The sequence below is a fragment of the Cavia porcellus genome, unplaced genomic scaffold, assembly GCF_034190915.1.
Source record: "Cavia porcellus strain 051 isolate PalLab524CR breed Dunkin Hartley unplaced genomic scaffold, mCavPor4.1 scaffold_24, whole genome shotgun sequence".
Taxonomy (NCBI): Eukaryota; Metazoa; Chordata; class Mammalia; order Rodentia; family Caviidae; genus Cavia; species Cavia porcellus.
The window spans coordinates 7,905,341-7,921,443 of NW_026947507.1; the positions used below are offsets into that span (position 1 = coordinate 7,905,341).

The window sequence follows — 16,103 nt, forward strand, 5'->3', positions numbered from 1 at the left end:
CAAGCTCAGTGTTAAAAAATCAACTGTACTTGTATACAATGACAATGAGCAATAGGAAATGAAATGAAGAAAACAATTCCACTTACAACAGCATCAAAAGGAATAAAACTTATAAGCAAATGCAACTGAAAAATGCAAAACTTGTACACCTACAACTGCAAAACACTATACAAAGAAAATTTAAGACTTAACCAGGCTTGGTGCAGCAGCCTGTAATCTCAACACTCACGAGGCCGAGGCAGAAGGATCACTGCGAGTGTCAGGCCGGCCTGTGATACATAGTGAGTTCAGGCCTAGCCAAAACTACACAGTGAGGCTGCCTCAAAAAAAAAAAGGAAAGCCATCCACGCTTATGAGCTGGAAGACTCACAACTGTCAAAATGGAAATATTCTTCAAATTAAGCTACAGATTTTCAACACTACTCTCGTGAAAACTGCCAGTTTCTTTGCAGAAGTCAGTTAGCTTCTGGAAAGTGAACTCGCAAAGTGAACAGGCAAACCAATCTCGAAAAAGAACAAAGTTGGAAGACTTACATTTCAGTTTGAAAACTTGTAATACTAGGTACACTAACTCTATTATAGTAAGGCTTACTGAAATAAGTAATTCTGCACTTAAATAAGAAAAGAAAGTGTAACAAAATTTACCACAACCACAGTAAGTCTTTACTAATATAGTCAAAACAGTGAGGTACCTACATCAGGACACAGCTATAGTGGAACAGAACTGAGAGTTTACAAAGAAACTCCTAGCCAGCTGCCTATTGTGAAAATGGTATGAGACTGAAACTATATAAAGTCCTACAACTCTCTAATACGGAGACAAATGACCAATTAAAAAATGAGTAGAAAGAATCTAAGTAGTATATCTTCTTCAAAGAAGACACAAAAACTATGATGAGATCTTAACTTATAGGATAAATATAATAACAAAGATACAACAATAAGTGTTGGTGAGGATGTGAAGAAACCAGATCACTTAGATTAGGCTGGCTTCTATATAAAACAGTCTGACACTTCTTCCAAGAGATGAGAGTTACTAATTCTGCTCCAAGGTATACGCCTGAGAGATAGGAAAACACTCACAAAAAAACCTTGTAAAAACATTCAAAGTAGCACTGTTCATCAAGCTCAAATGTGGAGACAACCCAAATGTTCACTAACATAGGATAAACAAAGTGAGGTGTATACATATAATAGAATTATTATCTGGCCACACAAAGAAATGAAATACATATCAATGCTACAAGAAGAATGAACCTTAAAGCTATTATAATAAGTAAAAGATACCAATCACAAAGAACCATACATTTTACTGTCTTCTTTATATGAAATGCAGAACAGGCAAAACTATACTGATAGAAAATATATTGGTAGTTGCCTAAGGGCTGGGTGGGCTGAAAATTGGCAAATGGGGGTTTCTTTCTGGGGTGCCGAAAAATAACCTAAAATTGAGTATAATGAGGGTTTGTGTAATTCTATGAATATAATGAAGCCACTTAATTGTGTGTTTTTAATGCTCTATTGTATGGTATGTAAAATATATCAATATAGCTATTAAGAGCAAAAAGAGGAAATGATATTTAAGGCTAAATTTTTATTCATTAATGAAGTATGAGATAAATAATGCCTACAGCTAATTAATTTGGATAAATACCACACAAATATATCATCAACATTATAAAATACATAACTAAAGATGAAGTTAATTTTTATCACCCACTATGGCAGGGTACCACACAATAAAAGAAATAGCTATAAACAACTAACATGGCAACAGATGTGGGTTCAGGATAAATGTGACCCTTGAGTAGACAATTGTCTGATCAACTTAAGGCAGTACCAGGCAGAAGTGGCTCATTCCAGGGGAGGGAGGTTAGGGCAGAAAGAATGGGGCAGGAGACTGTTGCTTTTTCATAAGTCTATTTATATTAGTATTTCTTCAATCACCTGTAATACAATTTTTTAAATTTTAATTTTTAAAAATTGCATGATTTTATTTATATGATGGATTTTTCTGGGAATGATTCTTGGACATCATTTTTATATGTTTAAAAGTTATGTTTATTACTACCTAAAATTATTTAAAAATAATAACCGCCACTTTGGCGGGGGGGGGGGGTAGGAGTGCTGGGGATCCGAATCCAGGGCCTTGTGCATGCAAGGCAAGAGCCACCACCACAGGGCAACACCCCCAGCTAGTGACAGCTACTGTACTGAAGCGCATGACGCTCTCAACTCCTAAGTTCTTGTTAGCACATTTAAGAAGGTATACCAAATAAATAACACTCTACCCAAGAAAGTCTTCATTTACAAATATGAATATTTCAAACATTATTTAGTAGGAAGAATATTTATTAACCTCAGAAATGCAGCTCTTCCTTTACACTATCTTATTCAATATACAAAAGTTCTAAATTCTAAATATCAGATCTTTTGGTTAGTTGAAAGTACAATTTGATTCACAAAAATCCAACGTCCATCCTTTTATACGCGACTTTCAGCTATCAAGAATTTTATGGTCATGTTCAGAATGCAAGCAACACACAGCTCAACTTGTAAGTGACCCTTTTGACAACAGAATCGGAGTCCAGAGTTTCCCTTGCTTTGTAACAGCTTCCTACAGTAAAACCAATGATTCCACTTGATTCCTGTTAAAGAGTAATATGCACTTTGTTCAGGGCTTGTGACTATCACTAGAATCAGCTCTGCAAATGAGTGAAATGCAACGACTCCTGTCCCTCCCAAAGAACTGTATTTTCATACCCTGGTTTCCAAAGCCAATATAAAAATGAAATTCCAGACCCATTTCTTCCTAGACAACAGTTAGGGAAGTTGAAAGTGCTCTGTCAGGGTTTAGAAGAGTTGAACTAGTCTGCACAGAACTAAAGAGCAACCAAGCAGTAACACATGGGGGACTCTGAGGCTGATAACTACGATCATCCTGGCTACAATTAGAGCACAAAATCTGTGTAGCAGCTGGCAGCACGAATAAAGGGTAAACAGGAGTGAAAGTAAAGTCACAGCCATTGATACCAACGTCACTTAACTATACCAGTTTGCAGATACTCACTCCACACTTTTGTAATAAAAACACGTTATTTTAGCATATTGGCAGCTGGCTGTGCATCTCAGTAGCTGTGCTGGGGGAGTATAGGAAGCAATCTTTGTGTTCACCATCTTGATATGATGAATGGCAAAGCGTACACATGTGTCAAAGTGTTCATGGGGGAGTTTTTCCCACATTACACTTCTGTGTATGTATCACACAGTGTTTTAGTGCAGAAACAGATAAAACACAAGATATACAGATGTATAAGAAATTACAAAATTGGCTTATGTTGGTCAGTCACGGATTAGGATGAGGAATGTGCACTGAGTGTCTGCACCCTGGAGACTGAAAGTTTCAGTTTAAGGTCTGGAGTTCACTGCAGTGTCCGTGCAAGTCCGTATGAAGAGGCCAAGCATCCATGCTGCATGGCTAAAAGATCTACGCCAGAAACCAGTCTAGGACGGAAGGTGAAGGATCTGTGGCAGAAGCCAGAGTCTGCACTGGAAGACTGAAGAGTCTACAACTGAAGCCAAAGCATCTGCACTGGAAGCCAGGAGATGGCGACCAAGCTGAAGCTCCTCCAAAGAACAGAAGCAAGGCTGTCCTTCCTCATCTTGCCTTGATAGCACCCTGGCAAGGAGTCGCCCCATGGTGGGTCCCTTACACCGGAGGGTATAGAACTGCTGAGACAGTTTAGGCAAGCTTCCAAACTTCTCAAGTCGACACCATCAATCACTACGGTGCATTTATAATTTTTTATTAAATGTTTTCTTTTGATTTTTCTTATAGAATTTCCCCAATTCAAAAACCTGTTTTTACAACTTTGGGAGGAGACTAAAAGTGAGTCATCAGGTGACTTGGCTACTCATGATGACTTGGATCACATAAGCCAAAGAAGTCAGCAATATAGGGCAGACTTGACAGAGAAGTACAGAATGAAGATCTTGATTCAGATGAGGAAGAAACCAGTAATGTAAATAAATATCTGACTAGTCAAAATGCTACAGCACGATTATGTGTACCTGCATGATCCAGTGTTAGAACTGGTGAAAAAAATGTTACTAGGTTCTTGGTGAAACCTAGAGGTGCCAGCAGTGAAACCTATTGGGTGGAATTCCAACACTGTGATTCAGAGTTGGAAACTGTAATGGACATCCTATGTTACAAGATGTTTTGGAATATACTAATAATGAAATACAAGAAAACATTCTAGGCCCAGGATAGCTCAGTGGCAGAAGTGCTTACCTGGCAAGCGCGAGGTCATGAATTCGATCCCCGCTACAAAAAAAAAAAAAAAAAAAAAAAAAAAAAAGAAAAAGAAAAAGAAAACATTCTATATGTATCAGTAGTAATATTCAAAAATATATTTACCATGACATCTCACTATCTGAACTAAAACCTGTCACAGCAGGACATTATTCTAGTCATCTAAAGGATTGATGGAGAAAGGACCGATCCGGCATTAAGGTTTTTAGAACAATAATGACATTCAAGATATCTGGTCTCCTTCAAAACTGTCTATGCTTTGACAGCAAAAACACCTGCCAGAAAAGAAAACCCAACAGTTTGGCTGCTATTCACTCACTTGTTGGAAGCTGTGTTTTGAACGGTCAATTAATACACTCTCTGAATACACAACAATTAGTGAACAACTTGCATCATTTCATGGTCGTTGAAGCTTCAGCAATACAAGTCAAGTACAGCTTCCAAATATAGTACAAAAATATATGCCCTGTTAGATGGGAAGACAATTTACACATTGAATTTAGCAATTTATCCTGGAACTCAGCCAGCAGGTCCTTCTTTCTGCAGTAATAAACCATATGATTTGTGAACAGACTTGTTGCAACTATTTCAAAAAATAACTCAAATGTCACATTTGACAACTGGTTTGCTAGTTATCCATTGATGTTACATTTGCTAAAAGAACACCAGTTGACCAACACAGGAACTATTCACATGAACAATGCTGAGATTCCTGAAAAAATGCTTCAAGCTCACAAGACAGAAATACATAGTATGATCTTTGGATTTCAGAAAGACACTAACATTGGGCTCCTAAATGGTAAAGAAACACATAGTATTCATACTGTCCACATTACACCACAACAATAAGATTGACAGTGAGGCCATAAGTGTGTTGGTTACACCTGTAACCCTGGCACTCAGGAGGCTGAGGCAGGAGGATCCTGTGAGTTCAAAGTCAGTCTGAGCCATACAAAGAGTTCCAGGCTAGCCTGGACTACTTTATGGTGAAGAAACACAAAGTAATATTGATATTTTCAACGTTATGCCATGATGATTAGATTAACAGGAAGGCCGGGTATAGTGGTGCACACCGTAACCCCAGCACTGGGGAGGCTGAAGCAGGAGGCTCTGTAAAGTGCAAGATCAGTCTATGTTACACAGCGAGTTCAAAGGTAGGCTGGACTACACTGCGAGGCCCTGTCTCAGAACAAACAAACAAAAAAAGATGGATGATGAATCTTCAACCCAAATGAAGCCAGAAATGGTCACATTTTACAACAAAATGAAAGGCAGAGCAGATGCTGTTGACAAATTAGGCAGCAGCTATGATGTCACTCGAAACACAAAGTGTTGGCTGATTGTGTCTTACTCGGTCCTAAACATGTCAGGCATTGTTTCATAGTTTACAGAGAAAATAACAAGCACAAAATATCAGAGAAACTTGCTTAGAAGATTGGGACTGGACTTGATAAATGATCAATTACAACAAAGGAAGACGAGTATGTATCTGTCCAAAGAACTCTTCTCAAAAGAATTCTGGAGCAGGTCAGTGAAAGGACAGGGAACACCACAGAGCCTTCCAAGAAAACAGGAAGACCAGCAAGATGTCAGGTATGTCCTGCCAAACAAGAGAGGAAAACAAAACACACGGGCTCTCAGCACAGGCGAGATTTGTGTATGGAGCACGCTGGTCCCAGGTGCCTGGGGTGTGATAACTCAAGTGAAGATCATCTTTGTGGTACAGTTTTATTTGTATTTTCACTGTAGTTGTCTTAGGAACTTATTCTGCCCATTATTTTTTAGATTTAGTGAGCAAACAAATGGTTGACGTAGAAAATGTTGGTGCTTATTCGAATATATAGTTGGCATTTTATTAATATTTCATTTTCCTGCTAGGTGGACACTGTACAATAGGGAGTTCCCAACAAAAGAGGAAGAAAAGAGAGGTGACAAGTATCGCCTGACAAACAGGACAGGAAAGCTAGGCACAGGAGCCATTAGTGTAAGTGAAAACTTGTCTTTGGAATATGCTGATGTCTTTTGTGAAGACTGCTTTAGGTGTAAAAACTGAAGCAAAGATTATTTCTGTGGTAGAGTTTTGTTTGTATTTCCATTGTAGATCACATACGAATTTATTTCTGCTATTTTTTAGATCTTGAAGTAGGTAAACGGTTGTTGAAAATGTTGATGCTTAACTCTGTGCACTCATTACATATTAAAAAGTTTATTTTCCTGTTGAGTACACATTGTTTAATATAATAAAACTAAGAAAAGTAAAATTAATAATTCATCAATAGAACTACTCCTAAAAAATAGACATGGAAAACAATTAAGCCGGGAATGGTGGCATACTTTGGAGACTGAGGGGCAGGAGGATCACAGCAAGGTCGAGACCAGCCTGGGCCACACAGTGAGTTCAAGGCCAGCCTGAACTGCACAGCAAGATTCTGTCTCAAAAAGACAAAAACAATTTTTTTAATAAATTTAAAATTAAACATAGAAACATTACATATCCCGATAGGGCACTTTTTCTAAAAACTTGCTGTGAAGCCCACAGGGCTGCAAAAAAGGTTAGCTTTGGGGGAAAGGATGGCCCTCCAAGGAGTACTCTGCAAGGGAATCACAACTTTCAGGCCGACCTACAACCCTGAAAGAGAATTATCATGAACTCATTTGTTCTTGCAAGTTTTTACTATACCCAAATTTAACTAGACATGATCTCAATAACAAACTTAAGACAGGTAAAATTTAAGTAGACCTTAGATAAGGATTGTAAGCACGTGATACACAGGTTGAGATAGTACAGTCAGCTTGGAATGATGTTACTGTATCTCAGGAAAACGATCAAATTTAGAATCTCAACACTCACCTCCCTTTGTGTTGCTTTCTAAGGGTGAAAGCAAGTGTGTGCACGCAATATTAGCTAAATAAGTAAGCAGGTTATACTGTACTTGTGTTCGTTTCTCTACAGCACTGGGAAAAGCCCAGGCAGTACAACTGCCCTGGTGAAGCCACACAGGATTTATGAGATCCTAGAAAACTGAAAATTCACTGCTCAGGATGATTCAAGAGCCACTGTCAGCAGTGCTAACCACTGCCATGAGAAGCGAAGCCTTTCACTACTGAGCCATTATGGTTCTTTCTCACACATCTTACAGATAATTTCACGTTTATTACTGAGAACAGTTCACTCATCCACTCCAGTTTCTTTCCTTCTGATTGCTACTAATCTTACTATAATCTATTTTCTGTCACCAACACTGTTCCAGCTAAGACGGCCCAGTGACTTTCAGTTGTCAAGATGACCTAAGGACCTCCAGATGATTCCACACCTCCGGTATTGCGATGGACACCTCACATCTCAATATATTCAACTATACCAGTAACTCATCCCATTGCCTTCTCTGGGCATCTGGCACATTTCCTCTCCCATCTGGACCGCCATAGTAAATTTGCTAATTTCTGTTTTATCCATACTTGTGTAAGTTACTTACCCTCTGACTAGTTGCTTCTTTCTCTCTCTATATCCTCTTTTTAGGAAAGTTGATCTCCTCCAATGGCTTCATATCATGTCATCAATCTTAATCGCCCCCACACATACTGGCATCACCCTCCCTCACCTTCTTCTGTCTTTTGTCCTGTTCATTCTGTTTTCTGATTATACTTACCCCTCTCCCTTGCCCTGGTGCCACCCTCCTTCATTTCTTTTTTTTTTATTTCTTGATTTGGTTAGTGGGGATTGAATCCAAGGCCTCAGTGAAGCTAAGTATGCTCTACTACTGAGCTGTACCCCCAACTTGTCTCTCTCCTTTAATAGGTCCCATTTTGTCCTCTGGGCTAATCTCCTATCCACACATGCCCACTCTTACATTCCTTCAATCCAATTTTTATCTCGTTAAGGTAATTTTAATTTTTAATTAAATTTTTATCCCATCATTGAATTTTTATCTTATTTAAAGCTACCCAACAGCTTTTCCTTGACTGTTTCCACAATCCTTCACAGGGTCTACAGAACCCTGGCCACTGTCATCCAGAATTCCTACCTACTCATATTTTTCTTCAGTGTCTCCTGTCCCACCATCTCTTATGAGGCTCTACATACATTCAATAAGGAAGAGTAAGTCAGGGCAACCTCAAGATACACATATCAGGAAAGCCTCAAACTCACACGCACAAAATATCTACATATGTTCTAAATCAAATAACTTGTCATTTAAAGCTGGGCCGCATCATCTATATTTAACAAAACTTGTGCTGAAACATTTTTCTATTACTATGAGGCTACCGTTTATTATACATTGATTCAAGCCAAAAAACAACTTATTCTTGTCAGAGATTGAAGTCACTGAATATTTTTTGCACAAAATACACATTTTTTAATTTCAAAAGATTTTAAAACAAAAAATATTACTAGATGTCTTTAATTTTTAAAATGGTTTTAAGTGAGCAAACAATTTTTTGCAGTGATAGTAATATTAATGAGTATAAAGATAATAATTGTAAATTATTGATGATAAGTTGGGTTACAAATGGTCTTAGGTTTCAAGAACTTATTCCTTTAGAATCTAAAATACTTTTACATGTTTTGCCTTACTTTTATTGCTTCCTTATATAAACAATTCCACAGTTTGCACAGTTCTTACCTACTCTGTATACAGTGAAACCAGACAAAAATTAAATTATTTACTTTTGGGGCTGGGGATTTAGCTCAGCGGCATAAGCACCTGCCTTGCAAGCAGGCAGTTGTGAGTTCAATCCCCGGTACCGATTAAAAATTAATAATAAAGTTAAAAAAAATTATTTACTCTTAATCTTATGCTAACTTTTTCAGGTAATTCCTATAATGGTTTTATGTTACCATACTACACAATGCTTAATTCAAAACAGTGATAAATTCTGGGCAAGAGATTTAAGAACATTAGCACTTGGAAGATCAAGATCACTCAGAATCCTTAGTGACTCACTCTTCTGAATGACAGAATTTTAGCTGATTTAAAAATTATTGCTAATAAATTAGTACAGTTAAGACTAATGACATTTTATAGTGACCATAAAAGGGAAGGCATTGTGATCAGGCAAACCATATTCAAAATACTGAGTAGAATTTTGTTCACTATGTGTCTGGTAAGAACAGATGATTTCATTAGCTGGTGGCAGTTTTACTAATTCTGCTTTGATAGTGGATGCTTTGATAGTGAGGGGGAAAATGCTTCATGATAGACAAGATTACTGGAAATAGATGACCTATAATTAGTGAAGTTCACAGCAGAAACTTCTTCCTATGGAAGCCACTACACTTTTAAGCAGTTCCTAAGGTCCTTTCAATGAGTGGGGCCCAGCATTATCCAGATCATTAAAAAAAATCAGCAGCGCTCCAGCACAAGAGGGTCCCAATTTTATTCTGCCAAATAAGGATCTTTAAAGAAAGAAAACAAATCACACATAAACACACATAACATCTTCCTCATTTCCAAAAAGAACATTATAACAACAGTAACAACAAAACCCTGGCATTCATAAAAATCAGAATCAAGGCTAATCTTCTAAATGAACGATTTTAGCTTATATTCTTATTTTTCTTATTTCACTTAAGTCCTATGAAAGCAGCTTTCCAATCTGACACAAGTGGTTAGAGTAGATTTCAATAACCAGTCTAGATAAGAACTACAAAATTTATTGACTGTTGACTCTTGTTAAGTTTTTTTTAATTAAAAAAAAATACTTTTGCTTTGAGAAAATAAAAGAAAAAGCAGCAGCCCCTGACAGTTGAAACTGCTCTGGGGTTCACAGCTAAAGCTCAGTACGATTACAAGCTGTCTCACTCACAACCGGATTGTCTCTATTCCGCTCCTAACATTCTCATAGACCACCTAACTCGGGTACGGTTACAGGAGCCCTACTGAGACAAAGCCAGGCCACTTAACGATTTCATGAAAAACAAGGGGCTGGGGATTTAGCTCAGCGGCATAAGCGCCTGCCTTGCAAGCAGGCAGTCGTGAGTTCGATCCCTGGTACCGATAAAAACTAAAAAAAAAAGACAAAAAAAAAAAAAAAAAAGAAAAACAAGGCCAAGCTGCAACCCACAAACTACCAAAAACCTTCTCTCTCTCTAAAAGTACCCAATCAGCAATCAATTCCAGGTTTCTTGGGCCCATCCCTAAAATCACATAACCAAAGTGCAAATTCTGTTATAGCTTTCTTTTAACCCATGGTTGCCCATGGTGTGCATTTTCCTCTCAAAGAATAATACATTCAGTATGTTCAACTACTAGCGTGTTCCTGATGGTCTCTGATTAAGGGCATTGACAGCATCAACAGTATTAAATTCTTTAAACCACTCTCAAGGTAATTAAAACCCTAGTTGTACCAAGGCAAACTGACTGACTTCCTTTCAGTCTTTCGGTTCTAGTCCAAATGTACACGCTATTATGCGTTTTTTATTACTGAAATCGCTATTATGTATGTTCTGCTGTTATCTGCTAAATACTTATCAATTTTCAGGGACTACGTTTCATCCTTAAGGCATTTCTCCTTACAGGAATAAAAGAATAAGAAGGAGATTATCCATTACGTATCATTCATTCTCACCCAGCCTCTGGTCAGAGGCACCCAGGTTTCTAGTTATCTGCTGGCAAAGAAAAACAAGAGTTTTATTGTTCTGAAAGAAATGAATTAGGAAAATTCGCCAGGCTGGGTGTCACGAGGCCTGAGTTTAGTATTGGTACAGGAAACAAGAGTGTGGCCTCTGGCTACAGACTTGCTTGCTCCAGGTCTGCTTCCTCTTTTGTTAAGTCGCTCTGGTCCGTCATTGTCTCTTTTGGTCAGCAAGACCGAGGCCCTGTGACTAACTCGTGGGACAGCCACAAGACCTGCGCCCCCGTGACCGGGTGGGTTGTGGAGTGGAGGCCAGGACAGCACCGACTTGAGTACCTCAAATCCTCAAATCTAGCAGATCTGGGACCCGCAGCCCCTGGGAGGCACATTCATTCGGAGAAAAGCACTTGGTCATCAGGCTAACAATGTCCAAGTCATCAAGCAGTCTTGTGCTTAAGGACTGGACAAAAGTCGATGGAAAATTCTAAGAGTTCTAGCCAAGAAAGCATGGAACTGCTATTCCCAACACAATCTCTCAAATCTGAGGATATGCGTATCATGCCCAGTCGCTCTGCGGAGATTAGGATACCCCCTACAAGATGTTCTCGTTCTAGCTAGCACCAAGTCAACTGGACCAGGCTCACCCGCCGGGTTTGAACTCGCATCCGCGCGAAAGACACCGCAGCTCCGGGCAAAGACACCGCCGCCGCCAGGTGCTGCCCCGCGCAGCTGCCCGCATCTGCACCTGCGCCCGCAACTGCACCTGCGGCTGCAACTCACTCACCGGTGGCGCGTGCTGCGCTAAGGCGCACGAAACAGCGGCGGCCAGCAGGACAAGGGTGAGGCGACTTTGGCTCAGCATCCTTCCAGCAGCCACGCCGCTCCTCCGTACTTCCTCACAGGTAACCGGCGGCTGCACCTGGGCGCAGAAGGCCGCGCCCCGCCGCCACGTGACTGGTGACTGGACCGCACCACGTGAGGCGTTAGGGGAGGAGGCTAGGTGTCAGCGGCGTCAGCGCTCGCACCGTGGCCGCGCTGCTGCCTGCGGCCTCCCCGCACCTCTGGCGCAATGGTTGGGCCGAGTCTCGGTCCCGCCCTGGTAGGCGGGGCCACGTAAACTTTTACGGAGTTCGTGCCCTGGGGAGGTCGCCGGGCTGTGAGGCGGTGTAGGCGAGACGGGCTCCTGCTGTCTCCCGGCGGGCTTCTTAAACTAACCCGGGCGAGGGCTCGCGCGCGTGCCACTCGGTGCCCAGTGCTCGCGAAACGGAATGAGAGCCTCAGAGCGTCCTGTGGTGCCGCTTCCTTGGCGCCCTGCGCAGAGCTGGCCGGAAGTGAGGTCGGTTACTCGCGGGTTCAGATACCAGCAGTGACCAGGGAGGGGCGGTCTTCGAACCCTGAACACTCCCGGCTGCCGGTGTCCGGGATTTCGGTGGTTTGCGTCTGAGCCTGACTGGTCAGAGACTCCAGGTTGGCGGAGCAGAGCGGAGCAACGGAGGAGGCAGGCGTTGGAGGTCAGAGTGACCCGCGCCCGAAGGGCAGGTGGGACCAAGGAGGACACCACGGCTCTCGTTAGGCGCCCTTCTGCCCCGCCCAGGTCGCCAGAGCCCAGCAGGAAAGCTTCCCCTCTGAGTTCCACTTTTGGTTCGGCCACCCACAGACATTCCAGTAACCATTTCTGGATACTTCATTGAAACCCTAAATGCCACCACAAAAATCTGCTTCCACCTCATGGCCCTGGGGAATCGATGTACTCTTTCCTTCACTTTTTTTTTCTTTCTTCTTCCTTCTTTTTCTTGTGTGTGTGTGTGTGTGTGTGTGTGTGTGAGAGAGAGAGAGAGAGAGAAGGGAGAGAGAGAGAAAGAAGCAGAGAGAAAGATAGGTTAGGAAATAAGAACTCGATGCGTTCCTTCTCCCTAGGTTTGGAAGATGGTAACTAACGTGTACATTTTTAAAGGAAATTTGCTTTTTAAAACATGATTAAAACACATTCAGGTTCCTGCTTCCATAGTAAGCAAACATAAAAGTGTTAACTATTACTGGAAAGGTGTGGTTGAGTGTACCGGCAATCCCAGTTACTCCAGAAGCAGAGTCATGAAGAAGCACTTGAGCCCAGGAGTTTAAGGGCCAGCCCAAATACCATAGTGAAAACTCAATCTCATTTTTTAAAAATCACTCTTAATTTTTTAATGTGAACCTACAGTGTGCCAAACATTTTACCTGACAATGAAGATAAACGGAATAACAACAAAAAGAAACGTTACTTTCCTTTTGAGACTTAGGAAATGAGAAGTCGGGGCTGGGGATTTAGCTCAGCGGCATAAGCACCTGTCTTGCAAGCAGGCCGTCGTGAGTTCGATCCCCGGTACCAATAAAAATGAAAAAGACAAAAAAAAAAAAAAAAAAAAAAAAGCAAATGAGAAGTGGGCAATATATGGAAGGCAGTAAATGCCACAGAGCAGATCAAAGCAAAGGGAATGCAGTGTGGAGGATGTCAGCGGAGAATAGCCTGGGCAGGACAGACTGAGCAAAAGGAAGTGAAGTGGTTAATACTGTGAATGCTCAGGAAATTGTATTCCAAGTAGAGGGAGCAGCTGGTGCGGGGGCTTACACGTGACAGTGAGATAGTATATTTTAGAAAACTGGAAGGATTTTGAAAGCTTTTACCCTAAAGAAATGATAACTATTTGAAGAGATACATATGTTTAACATGACTTTTTAAAAAGTAGATGAAATGCTGTGAATTTCTTAAAAAATATTATTAAGATCACCAATTTGGGGACTGTCAAGCTCATTTCAACCAAAACTGAGGAAATAATTTACGTTCATTAAATGTTTCGAAAAATAAACACTTAACAATCATACAGTCAAAACAAAAGGGCCTTTAGCATAAATGAAGTAAATCTGAATAAAATATGGTCTTTAATAGTTTTTTTGAAAAACTGAAGATATAGTGGCATATTCAGCTACAAAAAGGAACCAGTGTGGCTGGAGCAGAAGACAAAGGGAACAAGAAGTGGATGAAATCAGAAAATGAGAGATTTAATAGAACATTAATAGAGCAAAAAAATCAAGGTTTTTTTGTGTTTTTGCTTTTTGCATTTTTGTAGTACTGGGGATTAAACCCAGAGCCTTCACACTGAGCTACATCCGCAGAGCATTTTTTTGCTTTTTGAGACAGCATCTCACTAAGTTGCCCACACTTGAGGTTGTTAGGATCTTCCTGTCTCAGCCTCCCAGAATACAAAGATTTCTGGTGTAAGGCACTATACCCAACTAAAGTCAGATTCTTTGGGCAGAAAGTGTATCAACTGGCATATTCTTATGCATACCTTTAATTATATAACTTTTCAAAGGCCTATTACATACTGTTGATTCTCTTTTCAAACAAATTATAATTTAAATCTTCCCTGAAATGATACCATTTTATGTGAATACTGCACAGAAGCATCAAGTTTAAGACTTGGATAACTTGTTTAGTATACAGGAGTCAGCATAAGTAATCAAATTGTTTATGAGAATAGCTGAAGTTCTTGGCAAGCTGTGGACTTCCTAATAGCCTCCGTAACATTCCTAGGTTCTTGAGGTGGAGTCTTGATTTAAAATCATTGCAACCTAATCACTCCACCCTGAATGAACTATACCATATCTAATGCTACATTACCTAAAACAGGTATGGCTTGATTTCTTACAATTTTTGTGTACAAACATTTGTACTAGAAGGTCAAGAAACATGCTTCAGTTTTTAAAATAAGCGTTTTAAGCATAAGTATCAAACTAACAAGCTTATTCGTGGTATTTTGTATTTAGAATGTATTCTGAATTTCAAAACAAAATTTTGTCCATTTTTTAAGGAAGGAATCCAGATAGATGTAAAAAATAGAACGCAGAGATTACATAAAATTAGTAACATGTTTCTTTTCATCTTGACACCAAGAGTGGCTCTCTTGACACCAAGAAAATGAAAAACATGATAAATCATTATCTTTACCTTGAGGTATACTGATATTCTATTGTAAAACTAAAAATTCAGTGCTGACATTTACTCTTGTTGTTTTCCAAAGTATAATATCAAAGTAAAATCGTTACATGATGCTTAACTTTGTGCTTATCCTTGTGTTATTTTGTGAAACATTTTTTTGTCTTACTGAATCCCTAAAGTTAGAATTTGAAGAGCTACCTTAAAGAGATGCTTTGAGGCATTCTTGCCCTACATCCACTTTCCTTGATGAGACTAAAATGAAACTGAATATTTTATTTTTAATGCTGGGGATTGAACCCAAGTGCACACTGAACACATGCTTTACCACCGAGCTGTAACACCAGTTTGGAGAGCTTGTTTGGAGGTTTCAGCAGGGGAGCACAGGTACTCACATGCCCTTGACTGAGGAATGGTCCTCCTCTGTCGGAGCACTGAACCTGCAGCTTCTGGAGGGATGAGGGATGAAGGGGATTAGCCAGCCAGATCAAACAAATCAACCCTGGCGACCATCAGCTCATCAGGGTGACAGATGTCACAGCCAGATCACTCTCACGTCTTTTATCACCAGTTTTGGAAGGTTAATTTCAGTCTGACACGAATCCTGTAATTTTTAAATGTTTTTTTGTTCTAACTTTGTATTTTGATACAGTTGCATTTAACAGAAATAATTATAATTAATTATTTAATGCTCCATCCTATTTATAATCTGTTTGCAGCAAATCCATTTATTCTTTCAATAGATATTTAGAACTTGGGCTGAAGGTGTAGCTCTGTGGTATATCATGTGTTTTGCATGGCCAAGGCCCTGGGTTCGCCCGAAAAGAAGAAAAATGATTTTTAAAAAAGCACTTACTGAAAGTGCTTTGGATAGTAGCTTAAATCAAATGAATATTTTGAAAACCTCTGATATATTTAGTTCATTAGTCCAGATTCTACCCGTTGATTAATATTTTGTATTGTGGATGTTTCATCACCCTCAATTCCAGTCCTCCATTACGTGACAGCTACATGATTTGGATGAGACATATTCTCATCCTTATCTCTGGAGGCGGGCACTGATTGGCCTCGGAAATTTAAAGTTACTTTGTCACTCTTACCACAGTATTTGGTTTAGGCCTTAGTGCAGCAGATGCTTGACCAAAACAAAATGTGTTTGAAGCTCAAGATTTTTGCTCAGTAATTTAGGCAATTTTGCTCTTTCTTCTAATTGGAAAAAGGAAGTTTGTAGCCCCT

The 16,103-nt window shown here is 39.9% G+C and overlaps 1 protein-coding gene across 1 annotated transcript in view; it reads right to left on the reverse strand.

Annotated features, from left to right (window-relative positions):
- Window positions 1-12,202, reverse strand: part of Asah1 (N-acylsphingosine amidohydrolase 1) — a 33,128-nt gene extending 20,926 nt beyond the window's left edge. The window contains exon 1 of the mRNA XM_003469151.5: window positions 11,676-12,202. Within this exon, the coding sequence (XP_003469199.2) occupies window positions 11,676-11,753 (78 nt within the window). The 5' untranslated portion in view covers window positions 11,754-12,202. The remainder of the gene's footprint in view (window positions 1-11,675) is intronic.
- Window positions 12,203-16,103: the final 3,901 nt, after the last annotated feature.